Source organism: Schistocerca piceifrons, chromosome 4, assembly GCF_021461385.2.
Source record: "Schistocerca piceifrons isolate TAMUIC-IGC-003096 chromosome 4, iqSchPice1.1, whole genome shotgun sequence".
In the NCBI taxonomy this organism is placed as follows: domain Eukaryota; kingdom Metazoa; phylum Arthropoda; class Insecta; order Orthoptera; family Acrididae; genus Schistocerca; species Schistocerca piceifrons.
The window spans coordinates 368,396,123-368,423,208 of record NC_060141.1 but is presented as its reverse complement, the minus strand read 5'-3'; the positions used below and the strand labels follow the sequence as shown (position 1 = coordinate 368,423,208).

Here is a 27,086-nt window from a genome sequence, read left to right as displayed (position 1 = left end):
ATGCCTCTGTAGTTGTCTGGGTTGCTCTTATCTGCCTTTTTGTGTAGTGGGTGGATGATAGCTGTGGTCCAATGTTTGGGAAAATTTTCTGTTACCCAAATTTTTGTTAGAGCCATGTGTAAGGAGGTCTTGACTGTGTCACTTGCATATTTCCACATTTCAACAAAAACCTGATCTTCTCCACATGCCTTATAATTTTTTTGTTCTTTAAGAATTTCTTCTACCTCTTGGAAAGTTGGAGGGTCTAGTTTGTTAGGTTTGGTTTTTATTGGGGTATTTATGTTGATTTGTAAGGGTTCTTTGGGTTCCTCGCAATTCAGAAGTTTGTAAAATGCTTTTGCCATGATTTCTGCATTTTCCTTGTTACTGTGTGTCATTCTTCCATCTTCATCTTTCAGTATTAGTGTAGGGGCCTCATATTGTTGTTGTTGTTTCCCAAAGATTTTGTAGTAGTTCCTGGAGTTGGTTTTATGATAATTACCTTCTATAGACTTTATAATATCTTTATGAAATCCTCTCTTGATTCTTCTAATATTTTGAGCAAATTTTTTTCTTTCATTTTTTAGGTTGATGGCATTTTCTTCAGTTCTATGTGTTTGAAACTTTAACCATGCTTGGTGTCTATCTTCATGGAATTTGTCACATTCTGATGTCCACCATGCATGTTTCCTTCGTGGATTCAAGGGAGCTAGATTCTCTGCTTCTTTTTTAAGATTAAGCACTAGTTGTTCTAGATCATCTGTTAATTTGATGGTTTGTGTTATTTGTTGGTACTTATTATTTTTAATTAGCTGATGTGGGTCAAACTTCCTTTTTATTTTATTAGTTTTTCCGGTCCTCTTCTTTAACGGTGTGAATTTGATTTTAATTTTAACCATATAATGGTCTGAGCCTGTGTCTACTCCTCTCAGTACTTTAACATTGTGGATCTTCTTATGAAAATTTTTGTCCATACAGACATGGTCTAGCTGCCACTCGCCCTTCCTCCGGTCTGGATGTTTCCATGTTTTAAGTTTACTTGACTTCCTCTTAAAGTATGTTGATTTAGATATAAGGTTGTGTTCTCTGCAGAGTTCTACAAGTCCTTTACTGTTTTTGTTCGTAAATTTATGTGGACTCCATTTTCCAATTATATCTTTATATTTCCTTTCTTTTCCCAACTGAGCATTGAAATCTCCCAATAAGATTTTTACATTCTTTTTATTTACTCTGTTCACAGTTTGTTCTAGAAAGTCCCAAAATTTATCTACCTCTTCCTTTGTTTTTGTTAGACAATTTTTTTCATTTGTTGGGGCATGAGCATTTATTATTGTATAGGTTTTAGTCATTGTTTTAAAGCTTCGAGTCGCAATTCTTGGTGATACTGCTTGGAAATCCATTACTGAATCTATTATTTTTATGTTTACTAAAAACCCTGTTCCAAACTGGGGACATTGTTTCATTGCCCTCGGTCCTGGTTTCCCATTGTAAATTCTGTATCCTTGTGATTTGAATGGGTCCTCTATGGTGTTTCTCATTTCTTGGATCCCTGTTATTATTTGCTCATGTTTAATCTTCTTTTTGTGTTTTAGTGTGCATTTGGATGGTTGCAAACGCTCCGATTCATTGCTGTCTTCTAGTTGACTACCCACCGAATCCGATGTAGCCTTTTCCTGCCTTTTTGAGCAGGACGGTGGAATTTTTTTCCTAAAAGACCTTTCCATTTTTGACTGTCGAAGGTTGTCCACCTTAGTTGGAGCAAGCTCCGATTTACAACTCCTGTTGTTAACCGCAGAGGGTGTGTTTGGTCCGCGAGAGCTATTTTATTTCACTCAAGTAAACCGGTGAGGACTTCCCTATCCGCCACCTGGGACGCGCCACATAGGAGTATAACCTCTCCTCCTACTATGACAGCATAGTTCCTGTTTACATACACTACTGGTCATTAAAATTGCTACACCATGAAGACGAGGTGCTACAGATGCGAAATTTAACCGACAGGAAGAAGATGTTGTGATATGCAAATGATTAGCTTTTCAGAGCATTCACACAAGATTGGCGCCGGTGGTGACACCTACAATGTGCTGACACGAAGAAAGTTTCCAACCGATTTCTCATACACAAATAGCAGTTGACCAGCGTTGCCTGGTGAAACGTTGTTGTGATGCCTCGTGTAAGGAGGAAAAGTGCGTACCATCACATTCCGGCTTTGATAAAGGTCAGATTGTAGCCTATCACGATTGCGGTTTATCGTATTGCGACACTGCTGCTCATGTTGGTCGAGATCCAATGACTGTTAGCAGAATATGGAATCGGTGGGTTCAGGAGGGTAATACGGAACGCCGTTCTGGATCCCAACGCCCTCGTATCACTAGGAGTCGAGATGACAGGCATCTTATCCGCATGGCTGTAACGGATCGTGCAGCCACATCTCGATCCCTGAGTCAACAGATGGGGATGTTTGCAAGACAACAACCATCTGCACGAACAGTTTGATGACATTTGCAGCAGCATGGACTACCAGCTCGGAGAACATGGCTGCGGTTACCCTTGACGCTGCATCACAGACAGGAGCGCATGCGATGGTGTACTCAACGACGAACCTGGGTGCACGAACGGCAAAACGTCATCTTTTCGGATGAATGCAAGTTCTGTTTACAGCATCATGATGGTCACATCCGTGTTTGGCGACATCGCGGTGAACGCACTTTGGAAGCGTGTATTCGTCATCGCCATACTGGGGTATCACCCGGCGTGATGGTATGGGTTGCCAATGGTTACACGTCTCCAACACCTCTTGTTCGCACTGACGACACTTTGAACAGTGGACGTTACGTTTCAGATGTGTTACGACACGTGGCTCTACCCTTCATTCGAACCCTGCAAAACCCTACATTTCAGCAGGATAATGCACGACCGCATGTTGCAGGTCCTGTACTGGCCTTTCTGGATACAGAAAATGTTCGACTGCTGCACTGGCGAGCATATTCTCCAGATCTCTCACCAATTGAAAATGTCTGGTCAATGGTGGCTGAGGAACTGGCTCGTCACAATATGCCAGTCACTACTCTTGATGTACTGTGGTATCGTGTTGAAGCTGCATGGGCAGCTGTACCTGTACACACCATCCAAGCTCTGTTTGACTCAATGCCCAGGCCTATCAAGGCCGTTATTACAGCCAGAGGTGGTTGTTTTGGGTACTGGTTTCTCTGGATCTATGCACCCAAATTGTGTGAAAATGTAATCACATGTCAGTTCTAGTATAATATATTTGTCCAATGAATACCCGTTTATCATCTGCATTTCTTCTTGGTGTAGCAATTTTAATGGCCAGTTGTGTATCTCTGTAATTGAATACGCATGCCTATACCAGTTTCTTTGGTGCTTCAGTGTATATGTGTTAAGGATGCACCAAAATATATGAAATTAAAATAAGGAATAACAAAATTTCAGAATTTAAATACTTGCCAGAAATAATCCCACCAAATCTTCTCAGCAAAAAGACTAAAATAAATAGCGCCAGAAAAATGTGTCCCTTGACGAAGGCCAAAGTTTTATTTGTGACAGTTTTTTAGTAGTGCCAATCTGCAACTCAGCATCTCCACTATATGGGGAGCAGCAACTTTCCTTTTCATAATATTGTTACATTCCATCCTGGATTTTCCATTGTTTGACAAAAAGAAAAATAATTTAAAAAAGAAAGAAGAATAAGTAAAAAAAGAGGAGGCAGACAAATTATGAAAAACAGATTAGGAAATCAAAAAGTGACAAGGATGTGAAGGAAAAACTGAGAATATAATCGATACAATGAGAAAGTAGAGTATTACATTTTATGGCCGTACTACTGTATATTCGACCAGCGCATTTCTTTGATATCCGTTGTGTGCCAGGCAGTGCCCTTACATCATCTGAAAGCAGCTCTTTATCAATAGACTGCTGTGCTGTTTACCGCCAAGCCTCCTGTGGCCGCCACAATATCCAGGGGCGCAGATTGCAGCAAACGCCAGACAGCGCTGCAGTCATGGGTGGTTTTACTACATGCGAGGACTCTGGCCTCAAAATGGTTCTAAATTAAGTTCAAGTTCAATAAACAATGTTACTTTAAGTGTGTTAATCTATCAGTGCTTGAGTCCACCACTTGGCAGGACATTTCAACAGCCAGTTAAAAAGAATGGGGAAAGATTTACAACAGGTGGGAATAATAAAGATACAGGAAACAGGTATGATTTCAGGGTAAAAGTGCAAACAAAAATTCAATTGTTTCGGGGAGAGGGGGAGAAAAGTATGAAGTCATAAACCAGCTGTTTCATGTGGTCCTGACATGGCCAAATTCAAATGATAACAACAACAACAACAACATATTTCTTACCATAAATTTTGTTCCAGGGAACAATTAAGTTCTTCTATCACGCATACTCCACTATATCTAATGGCAGACTCCGAAATTCCTCATCATTTACTGAAAAATAATCATGCTTTGATTATTATTTGATAGCTAAAATACAATTTCATTCAAACTAATTGTTTTTAATACATAATGTTCAAAACAAAAATTGTCTGTAGTCCATTTCTTTAGTTATATTACTTCACATCAATTAAGATCTAAAGATGATAATACAGCAATTATGTTCTCGTAACATCTAGAAAAAAGGGTATCACTTAACAGGAGGCAAGGCAACTAATCTGGCGTCCAACACACGACGAATTATTTACATCATCTGACTAGAAACAGACATAACATTATCAATGTCATGTGAAAGAGAAATTGTTGATAAGCTTAACAATGATAATAATCACAAACTAAAAGTTTATCAAGAATGCTAAGCAAGTATTTGTGCTTCCTACAATACAATCGCCAACATATAGCCTAAAAGGCAAAGCAAGCACATTTAGTTAGAATGTAAGCTGTAGAAGATTTGTGGTGAAAGTCAAAACCCTGTCATAAATCACGTGTGCCATAACAATCTTATCATACAATTGAAAAGTTACCAAAATTGAGGAAAATGTGTACACTGTCAAGTACCAGAATGCCACAAAGAATTTTATCTGACCCATTCTATTTGTGATGGCTGCACATGTTCCAACAAAACAGACAACACAGCAAACATGCGGAGCCAAAGGAAGGGCTGTGATTTGGCAACAACTAAAATGTGTGATTCAAACTATTTCTAATATTATTCTCCAAAGTCTACCTGTTTTTCACATGTATAATTGTTTCTCGCAAATACCGAACATACACCAAACAGGTGGATATGATGTTGAACGAGACCGGATGCACTGTGAATGGCTGCCTATGACCAACTCCTATCACAGGACTATATCATTATTGTTGTACCCCGACCTGACATCTGCAGAATAGAGAGAAAGGATAAATAAATTGATCCCCAGACACTCCTAGTTTCGATATAACACACAAAAACCTAGGTTGAGGTCAAGGAGCACACATGCACTTGACATTAGCAATTCCAACGGCACCTGGAACTCGCCAAAGAGAGCTATGGCAAAATTTGTTAACCGAAAGGTTTGGGGAGAAATCAAAGAGGAACCTGCTGCAGAATATCAGTTGCCATATGTGATATCCAGTGCTTTAAACCGACTGACAACAGAAGTGTCATGGCAAACCTAAGGAAGTACTGCTTTACAACTCAATACGAGTTTAACAAGTGTGGTGACCTACAGGACCCACAATATATTTTTGTCTGCACGTACCTGCCCAATCCTAGCACCACAGGAGATCTATGTGCAGCAAGTGATAAGGCCATCAAAACATCAGAATTCTGGAGGTTGAGGACCTAACATAAAAGCAGCAGTGCCTGGTAGGGCTTTTGTTATTATTTTGTGTTATCTACGTCCTTCACACATAAAATAAATAAAGAAACAATTTATTCCGTTATAATCTGCCATATTGAACAATGAATGCATCACAGTGCTTTGTAATATGAATGTGCAAAAGCACCAAAACTAAACCTGGTAATTCATTCACTGCACAATATGCTCAGAGCAAAAGGTTGGATTGCACTACAGTTATAATGGTTTTGCTACATAGTATCCTGGATATGAGCACTTAAAAGGAGTAACCTCTCAACAAACATGGTTTCTATCTGCCCTTAAGCTTTAGTCCAACTACCAACTTTTCATACATCACTGTTTTCACTGCAATAGAACTCTACTCTTGCTCTCACTTGTATCTATTTAAAAATGAACACGAACAGTCACAACCACAAGTTACTTCTTTTTTTCTATGAGGTTACTGGTTTCAGTCCGTTTCAGACCATCTTCATACCTCACACGATGATGATAAACAGTGGCTGTGAACAGAGCAGGCACTACGACTCCACAAATGCTAACTTCGTGAGGCCATAGTGCCAGCTCTGTTCACAGCCACCATTTACCACTACGGTGTGAGGTCTGAGGATGGTCTAAAACAGACTGAAGCCGGTAACCTTATAGATAAAAAAGAAGTATACAATGTGATCAAAAGTATCCGGACACCTGGCTGAAAATGACTTACAAGTTGGTGGTGCCCTCCATCGGTAATGTTGGAATTCAATATGGTGTTGGCCCACCCGTAGCCTTGATGACAGCTTCCACTCTCACAGGTAAATGTTCAATCAGGTGCTGGAAGGTTTCTTGGAGAATGGCAGCCCATTCTTCACGTAGTACTGCACTGAGGAGAGGTATCGATGCCGGGCGGTGAGGCTTGGCACAAAGTTGGCATTCTAAAACATCCCAAAGGTTTTCTATATGATTCAGATCAGGATTCTGTGCTGGCCAGTCCATTACAGTGATGTTATTGTCATGTAACCACACCGCCACAGGCCGTGCATTATGAACAGGTGCTCGATCGTGTTGAAAGATGCAATCGCCATCCCCGAATTGCTCTTCAACACTGGGAAGCAAAAAGGTACTTAAAACATCAATGTAGGCCTGTGCTGTGATAGTGCCACACAAAACAACAAGGGGTGCAAGCCCCCTCCATGAAAAACACGACCACACCATAACACCACCATCCCCGAATTTTACTGTTCGCACTACAGACACTGGTAGATGATGATCACCGGGCATTCGCCATACCCACACCCTGCCATTGGATCGCCACATTGTGTACCGTGACTCATCACTCCAGACAACATTTTTCCACTATTCAATCGTCCAATGTTTATGGTCCTTACACCAAGCAAGGTGTTGTTTGGCATTTACCGACGTGATGTGTGGCTTATGAGCAGTCCTTGACCATGAAATCCAAATTTTCTCACATCCCGCCTAACTGTCATAATACTTGCAGTGGATCCTGGTGCGGTTTGGAATTCCTGTGTGATGGTCTGGATAGATGTCTGCATATTACACATTACGACCCTTTTCAACTGTCTGTGGTCTCTTGTCAGTCAACGATGAGGTTGGCCTTTACGCTTTTGCGCTGCATGTGTCCCTTCAAGTTTCCACTTCACTATGACACCAAAAACAGTGGGCATAGGGATGTTTAGGAGTGCGGAAATCTCACGTACAGACGTATGACACAAGTGACGTCTAATCACCTGACCATGTTCAAAGTCTGTGAGTTCTGCAGAGCATCCCATTCTGCTCTCTCATGATGTCTAATGACTACTGAGGTTGCCAATATGGAGTACCTGGCATTAGGTGGCACCACAATGCACCTAATATGAAAACATATGTTTTTGGGGGGTGTTCAGATACTTTTGATCACATAGTGTATCTTGCAGTTGTGACTGTTCATGTTCATTTTTAAGTAATAAAAAGACCACTGTTCTCCAAGATAAATGTTCTCACAAATTACTGATATCTATTTGCTTTTAGATTAATAACAGTCATTCAACTTTATTGTTTTCAGCGACTTAATACATTGGCTCAATAGTTTCAGAAACAACTGAATATGAATCACAGAATGAAATATAAAAATTCCACATATTTCACTGAATCTACTATGCTAAAAAGTATGAAAATCCTTTTCAGTTTATAATCAGGACTACAATTAATACATTAATTCTTCAAAATAAATACTAACAGATATGACGTGCAAGTACCAATGGATCCATCTCAATATTTTTCTGTATGTCTTCAACAACATTTTTTATTCTTCCATAACAATGCCTCACTGCTTCCCTGTGATATCCTTCAAGAAGATTGTAGTTTTCATCCCAAAAGTAATTAATGCTTCCTAATCCTAGCTGATGTTTGAGTACTACCAGCATCTGAAAATTATTTAACATTTTTTGTAAGAAAATTTCGTAAATGACAAGCAGTGGAATCAATAAAATAATGCCGTATGGAAAAAGAAACTTACATGCACAAAGAGGCTTACTAAAGAGTTGCGGAAAAACCTGTCGTCTTCCTGCTCTGAAATCACCTTCATTACCAGGGTCTTCAAATAATAACTGGCAAGCATTGGTATATCCAATGTGTCTCTCAATTTCTAAAAAGAAAAGAAAATAATCAGATATGAAAAACCTACTTTTAATCATTTTCATGTGAGTCATGATATTAACTACAAGGCATCTTGTCACCCCCCCCCCCCCCCCCGGTCCCCCCACCCACAGGCCCTGCACTTCCCCCAAAGAGGAGATGCAAGATAGGGTTTTATGTCCCATCGATGACAAGATCATTAGTGGTGAAACACATGCTTGGAGAGGGGACGATGATCTTTGGTTTGTGTGTGTTCATGACAAAGAGACATCTCGAATTGAGTCTCTCTCTGTTGTGGACACAAAGAAATCTAAAATCATTGGTGTTTGTTTCTTTGTAGCTGTCAATCCAACATATCAACTGAAACACCTCTACTGTGTTTACATCTGGAATGTGTTACAAAATAATTTTCACAGCGAAATGCAAATTTGAAGTGATGATGAATTTGCCAGTTTTGCTGCAGGATTGGCGATGAACGTAAAGAAGGTATTAATAATTGTAAAATCTAGGTTACTTTTCTTTACTTTAGTAAGTGACTTTTGGCAATGCTCAGAATTTTGCCTCCTGAAAGCCAGTACTGTCCAGCCATTTCTGTCCTGTGTAATTTCCAATTTTCTCAAGTGATTTTTCCTTAAGATCCCAATATGAAATGAACTGATAGTATAAATTTTGTCCTCTAAAACACACATGGTATTCTTTTTTCCCTGGAAGTATGAATTTCATTTATCAATGCTGATGAAGGGTGTATCTAAAACACAAAATCATAATTAAGTTCCTACACTTAACAGTTCAGATACAAAGTGTGCGGCACAAATGGGTTAATACTAATACTTTATTTACACTTTAAGTCCAATAACAACATGCAACTTTGCTTCTTACAAAACAGCAAGACACAGTTTAAGTTTTACAATAAAGTAACATAGCCACCAGTAATTGTTAATGTTATTTATTAGGAGCAAATTAATGGTTTCAAATCAAAGGCTCATCCTCTGGTAGTTGTTGTTAGACCCAGTTTACAGCTTTTAAAAGCATTAATGACAATTAGCCTATATTTTCACATAGCCATGATCTCGACAACATGTAGAGAGGCTATCACGAACTGCGAATGTGAATTAATTTGGGAGTAATTAAGCATCAAAGCTGAGTTCTGTTATGATCCACCTTCAATGGGTAAACATCAAAGCTCGTAAAAAGGGTAATCAGATGCTTTTATACACTGAAGTGACAAAAGTCATGTGATACCTCCTAATATTGTGTCAGACATGCTTTTGCCCAGCATAGCGAAGTAACTCAACGTGGAATGGGCTCGTCAAGTAGTTGGAAGTACCCTGCAGAATTACGGAGCCTTGCTGCCTCTACAGGCATCCATAATTGCAAAAATGTTGATGATGCAGATTTTGTGCACGAACTGAACTCTTGATTATGTTCAGTAAAGGTTGAATGGGATTCATGTCTGGTGATCTGGGTGGCCAAATCATTCCCTCAAAATGTCCAGAATGTTCTTCAAACCAGTCACAAACAACTGTGGCCCATTGGTGTAGTGCACTATTATCCTTAAAAATTCCATTGCTATTTGCGGACATGAAGACCATGAATGGCTGCAAATTGTCTCCAAGCAGCCAAACCATCATTTCCAGTCAATGATCAGCTTAGTTGGACCAGAGAAGCCAGATCATTCCATGCAAACACAGTCCATACAATTATGCAGCCTTCACCAGCATGCACAGTGCCTTGTTGATGACTAAGTCCATGGCTTCGTGGGGTCTGCTGCACACTCAAACCCTACCATCAGCCCTTACCAGCTGAAATCAGGACTCATATGACCAGTCCATTGTTTTCCAGCCATCTAGGGTCCAACCAATATGCCCAAGAGCCCGGAAGAGGCGCTGCAGGTGATGTCATGCTGACAGCAAAGACACTTGCAACGATCATCTGCTGCCAGAGCCCATTAATGCCAAATTTTGCCATACTGTCATGACAGATATGTTCATTGTACATCCCACATTGATTTCTGCAATTATTTCATGTAGTGTTGCTTATCTGTTAGCACTGACAACTCTACACAAATGCTGCTGCTATCGATCATTAAGTGAAGGGTGTCAGCCACTGCATTGCCCATGGTGAGAGACAATGCCTGAAATCTGGTATTCTTGGCATATGGATCTTGGTATATTGAATTCCCTAATGACTTCCACAAGGGACTGTCCCATGCACCTTGCTCCAACTACCACTCCATGTTAGAAGTCCATTAACTCCCGTTGTGCAGCCATAATCTTGTCGGAAGCTCTTTCACATGAATCACCAGAGAACAAATGACAGCTCCGCCAATGCACTTGTTTTTTATACCTGTGTACGAGGTACTATCACCATCTGTATATGTGCTTATCACTGTCCCATGAATTTTGTCATCTCAGTGGACACTACCTGCGTCAGGAGCTGTAGTGGTAGAGCACTTCAGAGAGAACTTGCAGAATATTATCAATAACTCTCCTGATTATGCCACTATGGTAGGGGGTGACTTCAGCTTGCCATATAACAGATTGGGGCAGTAATGCTATCAAAACTGGTACTGCAGCCAGGATTTCATGTGCCATTATTCAGAATGTCTTGCCTGAAAACTTTGGGCAGATAATGAGAGAACCAACTCGAGAAGGAAACGTCTTAGACCTCCTAGCTACAAACCGACCTGAGCTTAGAGGAATGTATCAGTAACCATATGGCTGTAACAGCAATTAGAACTACGAGTAATTAGAACTACGAGTATAACAACAAATGTTAAGAAAGGTAGGAAAATACTCTTAGTTAGAAAGAGTGACAAATTGCATAGTACCTGAGTAGCCAACAACAAATATTCAGTGCGGAGTACGAAAATGCAGAGCACCAATGGAAAAAATTCGAAAGTATCGTTCAATATGTCTTTGACAAGTATGTTCCGATAACGATCTTAAGGGATGGGAAACATCCAACATAGTTTAATAGCCGTGTTAGAAAACTGCTACGTAAACAAAGAGAGCTTCACCACAGATTCATAAGGAATCAAAAGCTCACAGATGAACCAAAGCTGAAAGAAACAAAAAGGAGCCTGAAGAGATCAATTAGAGAGGCGTTCAATGACTTTGAAAGTAAAATTTTGTCAACTGATCTGATTAACATCCCTAAGTGGTTTTGGTCTTATGGGAAAACAATAAGCAGGTTGAAATCCTCTATTCAGTCACTAAGTGACAATACAAGCATGGAAATGAAGGCAACAGAGAGAAGCCTGAATACTGAATTTGGTCTTCTGAAACTGTTTCACTGCGAAAAATTTTAATACAGTTCCTCTTTCCAAAACCAATCATGGAATAGAAAAGTAACTACAATTACTTATTAGTGGAAAGACATCAGGACCAGATGAGATATCTGTGAGACTCTATGAAGATCACGCGAAAGAACTTGCTCCTTTTCTAGCGGCAGTCTATTGTAGTTCACTGGAGCAATGAAGGGTACCTAGTGCCCAGAAAAATGATCAGGTCATTCTCATTTTCAAGAAGGGTTGAAGGACAGATGCATATAATTGTAGGCCTATTCATAGACAACGATTTGTTTTAGAATTGTGGAACATGTTTTATGCACAAGAATTATGAAATTTTTGAAGAACAAAAATCTCCTCTATAAAAATCAACATGGGTTCCACAAACAGAAATCTTGTGAAACTCAGCTCAATCTCTTCCTCCACAGGACCCATAGTGCTGTAGACAGTGGGGCTCACACTGAAGCCATTTTCCTTGACTTCAGGAAGGCAGATTCGTGACTGGATTCAGGACTTCCTTGCAGATAGAAATCAATTTGTCACTCCTAATGGAACAATATATATAGATGTACAGGCAATTTCTGGAGGAGCCAAAGGAAGTGTGATAAGACCATTAATGTTAACAATATATACAAATGTTCTAGCAGAAAGCAATGGATGCTCTGTAAGACTGTTCGCATGTGATGCAGTTGTGTATAAGAAAGTAGCAATGCCAGAAGACAGTATCAATTTGTAGAATGACCAACAGAAGATTGATGAATGGTGCAGTCTTTGGCAGTTGACCACAAATGTAAATAAATGTAACAAATTGTACATACATAGCAAAAGAAATATAAACTATTGCACAACTATACTACTGATCGCACATTGCTGGAAACAGAACATACTGTAAAATATCTAGGAGCAACTAATTAAGAGTGACCTTAAGTGGAATGACCACATAAAACAAATAGAAGGAATAAAGATACCAGACTGAGATTCATATGAAAAATCTTTAGGAAATGTAATTCATCCATGAATGAAGTGACTTACAAGGCGCAGGCTCGAGCGATTTCGGGTATTGTTCATCAACCTGGGACCATTACCAGGTGGGAATGATAAAAGAGAGGGAGAATATACAACAACGAGCAGCACGATTTGTCACAGCATCATTTAGTCGGCGAAAGACCATTAGAGATACTCAATAAACTTCAGTGGCATACAATACCACAGAGGTGTTGTGAACCACAGAGATATTTACTATTGAAATTTTGAGACAGAACTTTCTGGGAACAGATGGACAACATATAACTTCAACTCACATAGATCATGAAATGAGCTGATGAAAAAATTTGAGAAATTAAAAATAATACAGAGGCTTACCAACAATCATTCCTCCCATGTATCATCTGTGAGTGGAACAGGGAAGAGGAGTATCAGTTAGTGGTACCAGAAGTATCCTTCGCCACAAGCCATGAGGAGGCTTGGGAAGTACTTATGTAAATGTAGAGGAAACAGAACTAATATATCTGTACCACTGTTTCTAAAAAAAAAGGTGGCTATTTGATTTTTCATTAACATTGTTTCTATAGGTTGTTAAAAATTATACTGCACCAGTGACTGAAACATATAGAAGTCTACTTCTTAAATAATTAAAATCTGTTTATAACTTAAAACAAGAAATATATCTAAAAACAAAGATGACGTGACTTACCAAATGAAAGTGCTGGCAGGTCAACAGACACACAAACAAACACAAACATACACACAAAATTCAAGCTTTCGCAACAAACTGTTGCCTCATCAGGAAAGGAAGGAAGGAGAGGGAAAGACGAAAGGATGTGGGTTTTAAGGGAGAGGGTAAGGAGTCATTCCAATCCCGGGAGCGGAAAGACTTACCTTAGGGGGAAAAAAGGACGGGTATACACTCGCACACTTAGAGAAGGCTTTTGACAATGTTGACTGGAATACTCTCTTTCAAATTCTGAAGATGGCAGGGGTAAAATACAGGATTGGAATGACTCCTTACCCTCTCCCTTAAAACCCACATCCTTTCGTCTTTCCCTCTCCTTCCTTCTTTCCTGATGAGGCAACAGTTTGTTGCGAAAGCTTGAATTTTGTGTGTATGTTTGTGTGTCTGTCGACCTGCCAGCACTTTCATTTGGTAAGTCACATCATCTTTGTTTTTAGATATATTTTTCCTACGTGGAATGTTTCCCTCTATTATAACCATATCATTAATTAAAACAAGAAATAGATGTATTAAAACCAGGAATAAAGAAAGGTATGGCTGTGTGCATGTCACTAAGTTTTCACGCACCTGTCTTCACAGTTAGATATAATTACAATACTTTTAATACAAAATACTGGGTAATGAAGCTTAACTGGATAAAAGTACTGAATATTTTCGAGATACATGTTGGTTGCTGGCAAATAACTGATATAAAAATGGGAAGAAGCAAATCACTAGAATGTTGAAATATGCATCCTAACAATGTTTCATTTCAAATCTGGTGCAACTGCCATTCATTGGAAGAGAAAAGATAACTTGAAGAGAACTGTGAATAGTTGCAGCCAACAACACACTGGCAACTCAGGAGCCAGAAAGCAGCTACGAAATGTTTGACAAAAGTACAATCCAAAGGTACAGGTGTTAGAAGAAAGCCCATATGAAATTAAGTACACATAAACAGACAAAAGGTTTGAATAAGGTAGCATTCTTTTACTGATTTATATTGTGAAGACATTGCTGGTGCTAACACCAAAGTTCTATTATCACTCTCCACATGTGCCCTGATAAAGAAAACAAAAGGTGCGAAAGGTAGCTACCTCCTACTGCAACTTCCTAGAACTTCTACTACAAAAATTCAGAATGGATTCATCCAGTAGTCTGATAATTTGAATACTCCACTATAACTTACGAAGTTTATCATTTCCTTCTGTAACGATAGTCATTGATGCTCGTTAAATTTTTCACGATGTAGCACATCACTCTATTAATGAATCATGTAACAGCTACTGTCCTTTCACGCCTGCACAATAAGAACCTCAAAATGTTAAATGCCAACCATGTTGCCTTAATTCTTCATCATAATAAATCTGCTAAATGATGATGGCATCCTCTTGGGTAAAATATTTCGGAGGTAAAATAGTCCCCCATTCGGATTTCCGGGTGGGAACAACTCAAGAGGACATCGTTATCAGGAGAAAAAAAACTGGCATTCTACGGATCGAAGCGTGGAATGTCAGATCCCTTAAGTGGGCAGATAGGTTAGAAAATTTAAAAAAGGAAATGGATAGGTTAAAGTTAGATATAGTGGGAATTAGTGAAGTTCGGTGGCAGGAGGGACAAGACTTTTGGTCAAGTGAACACAGGGTTATAAATACAAAATCAAATAGGGGTAATGCAGGAGTAGGTTTACTAATGAATAGGAAAATAGAATGCGGGGAAGCTACTACAAACAGCATAGTGAAAGCATTATTGTGGCCGAGATGATGAGATAAAAGAAATTATTCAGATAGTGAAGGGAGACGAAAATTTAATAGTCATGGGTGACTGGAATTCGATAGTAGGAAAAGGAAGAGAAGGAAACGTAGTAGGTGAATATGGACTGGGGGTAAGAAATGAAACAGGAAGTTTTGCACAGAGCATAACTTAATCATAGCTAACACTTGGTTCAAGAATCATAAAAGAAGGTTGTATACATGGAAGAATCCTGGAGATACTAGAAGGTATCAGATAGATTATATATTGGTAAGACAGAGATTTAGGAACCAGGTTTTAAATTGTAAGACATTTCCAGGGGCGGATGTGGACTCTGACCACAATCTATTGGTTATGAACTGTAGATTAAAACTGAAGAAACTGCAAAAAGGTGGGAATTTAAGGAGATAGGACCTGGATAAACTGACTAAACCAGAGGTTGTACAGAGATTCAGGGAGAGCATAAGGGAGCAATTGACAGGAATGGGGGAAATAAATACAGTAGAAGAAGAATGGGTAGCTTTGAGAGATGAAATAGTGAAGGTAGTAGAAGAGCAAGTAGGTAAAAAGATGAGGGCTAATAGAAATTCTTGGGTAACAGAAGAGATATTGAATTTAATTGATGAAGGGAGAAAATATAAAAATGCGGTAAATGAAGCAGGCACAAAGGAATACAAACATCTCAAAAATGAGATCGATAGGACGTGCAAAATGGCTAAGCAGGCATGGCTAGAGGACAAATGTAAGGATGTAGAAGCTGATCTCACTAGGGATAAGATAGATACTGCCTACAGGAAAATTAAAGAGACCTTTGGAGAAAAGAGAACTACTTGTATGAATATCAATAGCTTAGATGGAAATCCAATTCTAAGCAAAGAAGGTAAAGCAGAAAAGTGGAAGGAGTATATAGAGGGTCTATACAAGGGCGATGTACTTGAGGGCAATATTATGGAAATGGAAGAGGATGTAGATGAAGATGAAATGGGAGATACGATACCGCGTGAAGAGTTTGACAGATCACTGAAAGACCTAAGTCGAAACAAGGCTCCGGAAGTAGACAACATTCCATTAGAACTACTGACAGCCTTGGGAGAGCCAGTCATAACAAATCTCTACCATCTGGTGAGCAAAATGTATGAGACAGGCGGAATACCCTCCAACTTCAAGTAGAATATAATAATTCCAATCCCAAAGAAAGCAGGTGTTGACAGATGTGAAAATTACCGAACTATCAGTTTAATAAGTCACGGCTGCAAAATACTAACGCGAATTCTTTACAGACGAATGGTAAAACTGGTAGAAGCCGACCTTGGGGAAGATTCGTTTGGATTCCGTGGAAATGTTAGAACACGTGAGGCAATACTGACCCTACAGCTTATCTTAGAAGCTAGATTAAGAAAAGGCAAACCTACGTTTCTAGCATTTGTAGACTTAGAGAAGGCTTTTGACAATGTTGACTGGAATACTCTCTTTCAAATTCTGAAGATGGCAGGGGTAAAATACAGGGAGCGAAAGGCTATTTACAATTTGTACAGAAACCAGATGGCAGTTATAAGAGTTGAGGGGCATGAAAGGGAACCAGTGGTTGGGAAGGGAGGGAGACAGGGTTGTAGCCTCTCCCCGATGTTATTCAATCTGTATATTGAGCAAGTAGTAAAGGAAACAAAAGAAAAATTCGGAGTAGGTATTAAAATCCATGGAGAAGAAATCAAAGCTTAGAGGTTTGCAGACGACACTGTAATTCTGTCAGAGACAGCAAAGGACTTGGAAGAGCAGTTGAACGAAATGGACAGTGTCTTGAAAGGAGGATATAAGGTGAACATCAAAAAAAGCAAAACAAGGATAATGGAATGTAGTAGAGTTAACTTGGGTGATGCTGAGGGAATTAGATTAAGAAATGAGACACTTAAAGTAGTAAAGGAGTTTTACTATTTGGGGAGCAAAATAACCGATGATGATCGAAGTAGAGAGGATATAAAATGTAGACTGGCAATGGCAAGGAAAGTGTATCTGAAGAAGAGGAATTTGTTAACATCGAGTATAGATTTAAGTGTCAGGAAGTAGTTTCTGAAAGTATTTGTATGGAGTATAGCCATGTATGGAAGTGAAACATGGACGATAAATAGATTGGACAAGAAGAGAATAGAAGCTTTCGAAATGTGGTGCTACAGAAGAATGCTGAAGATTAGATGGGTAGATCACATAACTAATGAGGAGGTATTGAACAGAATTGGGGAGAAGAGGAGTTTGTGGCACAAATTGACTAGAAGAAGGGATCGGTTGGCAGGACATGTTCTGAGGCATCAAGGGATCACCAATTTAGTATTGGAGGGCAGCGTGGAGGGTAAAAATCGTAGAGGGAGACCAAGAGATGAATACACTAAGCAGATTCAGAAGGATGTAGGCTGCAGTATGTAGTGGGAGATGAAGCGGCTTGCACAGGATAGAGTAGCATGGAGAGCTGTATCAAACCAGTCTCAGGACTGAAGACCACAACAATAACAATAACAACAACAAATCTGCCAGTGTGAAGAATAATAGTTCTGAAACTTAAATTTTGCAATTTCTGGAGATAAGTGGAAGAAGAAAATCTACTTCCTACTCTGTGATATATACTTACTTAAAGAAACTGTGTTCCTGACGCAATGATATGACATAAGAACATGATTTGAAATAAATAGATAACATCAGACACTGAATCACACCTTACAAGGATATGATATTAAAATATGATTTGAAATAAGTAAATAATGTAGAAATATACATAAAATTTGGAAAGAATTCTTAGAGAAAATGTTAAAATAAAATTTAATTCTGTTACCACCTTCAGAAGACGGCAAACTGGTTTCATTATCCCAGCTCCATATGTGGCTAGCACAGCCCTTTCTTGTTCATGAAATGCCAACCTCCAACAATCATCAGCTTTTGGAAGTCGCTTGTTGGGCTTTGGTACTATAAAAAATGTGTTATGCTGTGGAATAACCAAAACACTTAAGTTACCTGCACACAATGCAATGAAAAACGTTCACAATATATGACACACATTTTTAAGTCTAAGGCTCTGGTAAGGTCTTGCAAAGATTGGTTTGTCATTTTACATGCGAAAATTTTATTTAATTTTTCATTTCAATACATGTCTAGTTTTAATTACCGTCTCAATATGTATTCTCAGATTTTTGTATATCAAGAAACACAGTACAGTAATCCTATTTTTTGGGGAAATGCAGAACAATATAATTCAAAGCTACTGACAAATTCCATGGATTGAGCTTCAATCAAATGCATGAGAGAGAGAAAAGTTGGATCCTTTTGGATGCAACCATGTGTATCAAGACGAAAGAGGAATTACAGGAGTTATACAAGTTGGGAAAGAAAGTGATAAAACGCACTTGTTACAGGCTAAATGGTTAAGACACAATTATGGGCTGTTTCATCATGTGAAATTGGAGTTTGTTCTCAGATATATCAACTCTGCTGCAGTAACAGCACAGCTTTTTATATTGTTATGACTACAAACCAGCTGTCCACAAGGACAAATGGCACAGCCAAACTATGACCAAGAGCAAAGTGGACCACCCTTGGCACAACATGCAACTGAACGTAAACGCTTGATTTCAATTGCTGCTTCGCAACCCAGGCCATCTGGATCCTCCCTTCCACCAACAGCCTTTCTGAGTTGTGCAGATGGGAGTTAGCCTCATTACAAATTCTCCACTCCCGAAATTATTCCAGCCTCAGCTACTGGCCCCACGCCCGCCACCCAATAGTTTCTGGTTTCTGCCCCCTCTGCTATGTCACCTCCTCCCAATTTCTCCTCTCTGCTCCTCTCCTTTTCCACCCCCCCCCCCCCCTCCACACCTGATGCTAGGCCTCGAAGTCTTGTCCTGCCGTCTTCTAGTACCTCCTCTGCCAAACAGCACTTCTCTGCCTCCACCCATAGCCTACCGTGCCTCCCCATCTGTGCCCCCCTCCAGACTACTGCTTTTGTTCAACATAACAGAAGCATTCTGGCCAGAGGAAGTGGTTGTGTGTGCGTGAGGGTGCCTGCTTGTGTGAATGCATGTGTATTTTTTTCCTGAAGCAGGCTTTGGTTGAAAGCACAGTGCTTAAACTGTCTTAATAGTAAGAATTTTCACCCTTGTAGATCAGAAAGAGAAAATATTTATCAGTAAACTGTACGAGCATCTATGATAAAAGTCCCTGAAATAGTATCGCTTATTAAAGACAACAGTGTCTGCATTGTATTAGGAACTGGAAATTGGCTAAAACCAGAAGTGAATAGCAAAAAAAAAATTTAATTCCGATTGGTGTATATATATAACAAGGACAGGTTAGATGGCAATGGTGGTGGTAAATTTATAGCTATAAATGACTCAGTAATATCTGGTGAGATTATTGTGGATTACAAATTTGAAATGATCTGAGTGACTTACCCTTCCTTAACCTTCCCCACTCACATTCCTCTATCCACTACAAGGAAAACTAATACTACTGAAAGTTAGGATAGTATCATCACTTTTACTTTTGTCTCAAGACTGAAAGAAATTTCTTAAATAATTAATAAAGATATTTATGTTATTGTCTGTGCAAAGGGGCCTACTCCACATACTTCCAAGAGAAGTTAAATGATTAAGAGTGGATTAATATCTCCTCAACCCTCACCAGAAGAGTTTAAGAAGCTTTCCAAATTCCTTTATTCAGCCATAAGCATACCATCCCCAGCTATTTATGGTAAAAGTACAAGAATTATTAGAGCACAGATGTCCTTGATAAGGGGGATCACTGCATTTGTTCTTTCTAAGTCTGAAAATGTTCTTGCCTCATCCACATATAAGAAGATTAATTAATGAAAAAAGCCTGAGTTTACTAGAAATCATGGTTGATGAAATAATTGCTTGAGATATAGGAAGTGGTAAGTAATAAATACTCTAGAACTGACAGAGGATTGAACCCTGGATGATTGGATCTGTAGTGTGACCTATGTCACCGAGTTGCAAGTTGTTATATTACAGATACATAGTTTTATATTTTTCTTTTCTTTTCAAAGAACTATTAATCACAAACATTGACAAAAGAAGTACACGGTGTTTACGAACTGAATCATGATGCAAACTATCTGCTCATAAAATTCTTTGCATAAAACATAGTCTGATGGAAATAATGCAGTGGTTTAAAGCCTATTCGTGCATTGGGAACTGTGAAAAACTTGACAGTAAAGGATGAAGTGTTAGTCTTTTGTCTCTACATATAGCACCAATGTTGCTATTGGCAGTTAATTTTCCAGTTTCTTCCCGTACTCTCCCAATTTGAAGATCATATAAACAGGGCCAAAGATTTCCATAATTTTCATCAGCGTCTCAATCATTAACACTCATTGTCACATTTCTATAGCAAAAATAATTTACTGTGAATGTGGATCAGCAGCAGGACAGATTATTTTAAAACCAATTACAAACCATTTTACTCTCTGTCATATGCAATTTCATTGTTTCCTTTTTCTTTTCAACTACAAAATGAAAATATCAGCACGTTATGCATAAGTCGCTTATGGAGTGCATTCTTGTATTACTCACAAATTAATCATTCGCATAGCAATTAACATTTTAAAATTTGTTAATTGCAGATGTACATAACACAGGTAAGTTTCATAACAATTGTTGAAAAAAGTAAAACTATCCTCAATCAAAAGACTGAATTAAACAAACAAAAAACAATGCTTTACTTGTTTTACTAGGCATAATGCAACTGGCGGCGATGTTGACCTTCCTTTTCTACAATCTTTAAACTGACTTACCCAGGCATTAATTGGAGTACCTACAATTCCACATCTCACCTGAACAAGTGTACAATTTGACTTTTATTAGGTATCATAGAATAAGATAATAAGCAGAAAAAACCTCACGATTTTGCTATTCAAATGTCATCTAATAATATTTGCTCTACGTGTATTCAACTCTGAACAAAAATTTACACATTTACTCAACAGATGTACGACTGAAAAATTGTCTTACCCTATCACTGTATTGCTGTAACTTAAAATGAGAAGGTAGATGTTCACTGCACCTAAGCTCTATCACTGGAACAAGATCAACATCCATTCTGAAGCCATCAAGTAAAACAATGTTCAGGGTAAGAGCAGGTCCACTTTTTTTCACCTTAACCTGAAATCAAAATAATTTTATAGACACATTGTTCCTATTGTATCGCATTTCTGCAGGTAACAAAACTGTATTTTTAAAATCAATGGATGTTACAATTACAGAGAAAAGGGCAATAACATTACCGATCAGAAGATTAAAATGTAAACTACCTATTATAGAAATCAAATAATAAAAAAAATTGTGTATGCGCGCGCAGGGGGAGGGGGGGGGGGCACGTGTGCGCAAGACAGAGGACACGCACAGACATGCCTTTTTTCTTTATCTGATGAAGGATGTCATTCGATGGCTGTGGTGAATAGCAGTCAATCTTAATATTCCATATTACTATCTATTTTATACCTTAACAAAGACTAAATCATTTGGTATAACTCAAGTCAGTGGATTTTTAACGTGTCTTAAACATATTGAGCAGCAGGGGCAATGTTTCACTTACTCTCCGCCCTTTCCTAGACAGCACAGTGAGGAGGGGAGGGCAAGAAAACATATTTGCACAGGATTTTCATTAGGCAAGTATCCAACACAAAAAAAAATCAGGCACTAGTAAAAATGTCCATCAGAAGAGATAAGGCTAAGATTATCCAAATGAACTTCATAGCCACAACACACAATTCTGGAAAGATAAATCAGGGCTTAATGTTCCATTGACAGGGCCCTGAAAAAGTTACATTTGCGATAATGTGAATATAAATGCAAATTCTGCAACAAAATGCATGAACGTAAAATTACTTAATAAATGATATTTCATAGAACATTCTTCCCAGATGAACTATTCTACTGGAGATTGTTTGAAATATCTTTATTTTCTTCATATAAAAATAAAAAGGTGTCCAACTTTCATTTACTGGTATTGCACGTCATCTGCCAAAGCTCAATTTGGAAAGATAAGGTTTGTAAAAATGTCAAACAATGGAAAATCCAGGCTGGAATGTAACAATATTACAGATGGAAAGCTGCTACTCACCATATAGCAGACATGCTGAGTCACGATAGGCACAACAAAAAGATTCATAGACATACGTGTGTCTATTGTTGACAAAGGCCTTAATGGCCGAAAGTTATAATTGTGTGAATCTTTTTGTTGTGTCTACCACGACTCATCATCTCCACTATATGGTGAGTAGCAACTTTCCTTCTCTAATATTGTTTGTAAAAATGTGTTTGAAAAACAAAAGGTGCACAAATGCAACAACATATCAGTGAGCTTCATGCACTGGGACCACAACAAATGTGGGTGAATAAACGGCTTATAAGATACACACCACTGTAATGAGCTGTTCCACAGAATAAGAGTGTACGAGTTGCGCTCTGACGAAAGTGGGTGGAGCTGTAGACAAGGTAGACAGCCAATCTGCCACCAAAACTCTTAACAATTATGCATATACATAGATCAGTGTATCTGCACCAGGCAGACAGAAGGCAACCAGTGACAATGGGTCAGGAGGTAGCCAGGGCTGGCAGGTGAACACGGCGAGACTACCTGCGTGATTGAACACAGAACTGCAGGCTGAAGGGCAGCGCTCAAGGCTGCGGCCAGAACCATGGGGTTGGCAGCAGATGAGTGACAGCCTGGGCCGAGGCAGTCAGATAGCAGTCACTGTTCCATGGCCTGGAGATGGCAAACGTAGCTGCATCATAAATATGGCAACGACTGGCATGAGGTGAACATCATAGTAGGCCCCAAGTATTCACATGATTAAGGGCTGGACCTGGGTTTTTAAATATCGCTGCTCAGGGCTGTTTCCAGAAGAGCTGTGTTTCCGTCTTGCTTGGAAACCTCTGGAGCAGAGGCCAATGACCAGGGTCCAACTGCAGAGGCTTCCTGACGTCCCAGGTCGTTGACATGTGGAAGCATCAGTACAGAAGCAGGCATGCAGTGAGGGGTGCTTCTCCTCCTCCTCCTCCTCCTCCTCCTCAGAGTATGGCTTTAGGGTGCAAAACAGCTATGGCCATAAGCGCCCATTCTGTGGCTTAGTGAAAGGTAAAAAAAGGAATTTAAATCAGCAGCAATGGGAGCAAAACTCAAGAAGGGAAACTAAAAATGGAAGGAAATCTTAGAAAAGTGCTATTAAAGGGGGTTGTTCTCCCCGAAAAGAGCTTCAACTGACCGATGTGATCAGCTGAGCATGCAACATCTGCTAAAATGGAAGATATATCAGGTGACAGCTGTAAACAGGCATGTAGCCGATTAAAATAGGGGCACTGAAGTAAAAGGTGTCTCACTGTCCACGATTGAGAGCAGTGAGGACAAAGCGAGGGAGGATCGCCACTTAAAAGATGTCAATGGCTAAAAAGACAGTGCCCAATCCAGAGCCGAGTTAAAATTACTTCCTTCCAATGAAGAAGCCGGGAGGAAGAGGTCCAAGCACTGGGAAGAGGTTTTATGCCCCGTAATGTATTATTCTGGAGTGCAGACCAATGTGTGTTTCATAAAAAAGCAACACAAGGACATAAAATGCTTTGTAGATCGACGAAGGGAACAATGCGAACAGTGGGCCAAGGAAAAGGGACAGCAACCTTCGCCGCTATATCGGCTGCCTTGTTTCCATTTATATCAACATGCTCTGGTATCCAGAATAATTCCACAGACAAGCCCCCCAAGTGGAGTCAGTCCTGAATCCAGTGGACCAGAGGATTGACGGGATAAAGAGCTTGGAGGCTGAGAAGAGAGTTGAGCAAATCCAAGCATATAATATCCTATATCTGCTGATGGCAAAAGATGTATTGAACAGCCAGGAGAACAGCGTTAAGATCTGCAGTAAAAACCTACACACTGGCTGGGAAGGCCGGCCGAAGTGGCCGTGCGGTTAAAGGCGCTGCCGTCTGGAACCGCAAGACCGCTACGGTCGCAGGTTCGAATCCTGCCTCGGGCATGGATGTTTGTGATGTCCTTAGGCTAGTTAGGTTTAACTAGTTCTAAGTTCTAGGGGACTAATAACCTCAGCAGTTGAGTCCCATAGTGCTCAGAGCCATTTTTGAACTGGCTGGGAAGCCAAAATCTAATAGGAGTGTCGTTAATAATATAGGCACTCTCAACACCAAAGGTGGTCTTGAAGCCATCAGTGTAGATAAATGTGGCATCCTTCATTTGTGCGCTAGAGCAGCAAATGCCTGACAATAAACTACAGGGGACATACTATCCTTGGGAAGCTGACAAAGGTTACGGAGAAGGAGGGTCCGGGGGCAAAGCCAAGGTGCCGTTGTACCCCAATTAGTCAAGAAAGTCTTAGGAAATTGGAAGGAAAGTGAATAAAGCAGAAGACAGAAGTGGACTCTCGTGGGAGTAGAAAGAAAGGGCTGCCTGCATACCCTAAATCCAAGGAGGCGTCAAAAAAAAAGGGCATAGGTCAGATGAGCAAGCATGGAAGACAATGACTAGCGTAATGACTCAGAAGGACAGCTCACCTATTGGACAGCGGAGGTTCATCAGTCTCAGCGTAAAGGCTCTCCACAGAGCTAGCGTAAATAGCTCCAAACACTAATCGGTCAGAATCTAGACAGCTGTGCAGAGTAGTACCACTCGGTCCACTCCCCAGGGGGTGCCATCCAGAACACAGAAGGTGTTGCCGAGGGATCGCAGACAGCGAGCCAAAAAATATGAAACATGGCAAGACCAGGACAGTTTTCTGTCAAAGTCCCAAGAATTTGGCGACGTCTGTGAGCAGAAGGTCAACAGGGCCTAGATGTAGAGAAGTTGGACAAAGCTCCGTATGATGCCAAAAATTTACACACACACACACACTCTTACTGGGAGAAAATTGGAAACCAGTTTCTGTGCTCCACGAGTGGAGGCAATTGAGACATCCTTGAAGACGTTGTTCAAGCAGGCTGTTCTGTTGAGAGGTGTAGCAAATTGGAAAATTGTCGACAAAGAGGGAACCCGAGACATTGGGAAGGAGACAATCGATGATTGGATTGATGGCAAACAGTACAACAACATGGAGCCCTAGGGGACCCCGTTTTCTTGGGAGAAAGTATGGGATAGTGTTCCCAGTAATTTAAATGTGCGCTCTGTCATAAATTCAAGGATGAAAAGGGGTAGCCGACCTTGAAAGCTCCAAGAGAACAGTGTACAGAGGATGCCTGTCCTCAAACAGGTACTTTATGCCTTCTCCACATCAAAAAATATAGCTACCGTTTGGCGTTCCCTGAGAAAATTGTTCATGATATAAGTGGAGAGAGCAACAAGATGGTCAACTGTGGAACGATGCTTTCGGGAACTGCATTGGGCAGTAGTTGAAAGGTTTTGGGACTCCAGCCACCAGCCTAAACGGCAATTGGCCATATCCTCCAAAACCTTACAAACACTACTCGTGAGAGAGATTGGACGATAGCTGGAGGGGAGATGTTTGTCCTTTCCAGGTTTCAGAACAGGAATGACGATAGCTTCCCACCATCTTCTGAGAAAGGTACTGTCGATCCAAAGTTGATTATAAAGGTGAAGGAGGTAGCACAGACTAGGGTATGATAGATTCAGCAACATTTGGATGTGGATACCATCCGGTACAGGAGCAGAAGAGTGAGAAGAGGGGAGTGCATGTCTGAGTTCTCGCGTAGAATAAACGGCATTATAGCTTTCGTGATTTTGAAAGGAAAAAGCAAGAGATCACTCCTCTGCTACCCTTTTCTTTGGGAGAAGGGCTGGTGGGTAATTAGAAGAGCTCAAAATCTCAGCAAAGTGTTGACCCAATGTGACAGATTGCAACTGGACCCACTAAGGTACCCTGCGCGGCAGCCCAGAGGTCAGGGAAAAACTGGATGTGCCAGATATCCGTCAGATTCGACTCCAAACAACTGATGAGGGAGTGAAAGTATTACAGAAGCTGGTAAAGAAATCCCAGCTGGCCTTCTTGCTATAGTGTATGATGTGACGGCATTGCATGTATCACTGCTCATAGCAGATACAGTTGGCCAACATAGGATGATGGCAGAAAACACAGAGAGCATGTCTCTGCTCACGTATTGCATCACAGCACACCTCGTTCTACCAAAGGTGCTGGGCATAGGTCGCTACATAGGAGAAAAGTGTCCAATTGGCTCGGGAAAACTTCCAGCGTCTTGGGCATATAGAAGACAGTTGTGGTTGTAATTGAAGGGCACACGCAAAATGGTCACTCAAGTCACTAGAGCGAACCATTGAAAGTGTCGAGCTAGCCAAACAGTATCAACCAAAAGGTCGAATGAGAATAGGGTGACATGGAGGCAGACAAAAATGTAGGTTCCCCAGTGTTGAGGCACACAAGATCCACTTCGTGGAAGAGGTCAATCAACAGCGAGCCTCTCGGACAAGGACACGGAGATCCCCAAAGTGGGCAGTGGGTGTTGAAGTCACCAACCAGCGAATAGGGTGGGCGGGGGGTGGGGTGGGGGGGATTAGAGAGCTGACAAAGGAGATTAACGAGACTGGCTCTTGCCATTGGTGGGGACGATGGAATGTATATTGTACAAAGAGAAAAGGTGAATCCAGAAAGGGTAAGAAATACAGTGACAGCTTGGGAGGGACTGTGTATGTGGATTGGGTGATAATGGGTCGTGTGATGGAGAAGAACCATAAGTCCCCCGTGTGCCGAACACCAGCAACAGAGGAGAGATCAAATCTGACTGATTGGAAATAAGGGGGGAAAAGTGATCATGGGGACATAGCTTTGTTTCCTGAAGATAGAAGATGACCGAGGAGTAGGATCGTAAGAGGATCGACAATTCATCCTGATTGGAGCGAATTCCATGGACATTCCAATGGATAACTGACATAAGGTGGACGAAAAGGGAAAAATCT

At 40.2% G+C, this 27,086-nt stretch overlaps 1 protein-coding gene across 5 annotated transcripts in view; it reads right to left on the bottom strand.

Moving 5' to 3' along the window:
* Nucleotides 1-27,086, bottom strand: part of LOC124795162 (cyclic GMP-AMP synthase-like receptor) — a 94,554-nt gene that overhangs the window by 7,191 nt on the left and 60,277 nt on the right. For 3 of the 5 annotated variants that reach the window (XM_047259052.1, XM_047259053.1, XM_047259050.1), the window contains 5 exons: nucleotides 21,164-21,313; nucleotides 17,977-18,123; nucleotides 8,282-8,410; nucleotides 8,003-8,189; nucleotides 4,349-4,438 (listed from right to left, as the gene is read on the bottom strand). In XM_047259052.1, coding sequence (XP_047115008.1) covers nucleotides 4,386-4,438; nucleotides 8,003-8,189; nucleotides 8,282-8,410; nucleotides 17,977-18,123; nucleotides 21,164-21,313 — 666 coding nt within the window. In that variant the 3' untranslated portion in view covers nucleotides 4,349-4,385. The remainder of the gene's footprint in view (nucleotides 1-4,348; nucleotides 4,439-8,002; nucleotides 8,190-8,281; nucleotides 8,411-17,976; nucleotides 18,124-21,163; nucleotides 21,314-27,086) is intronic. The other 2 variants (XM_047259051.1, XR_007016656.1) reach the window with 2 other exon arrangements.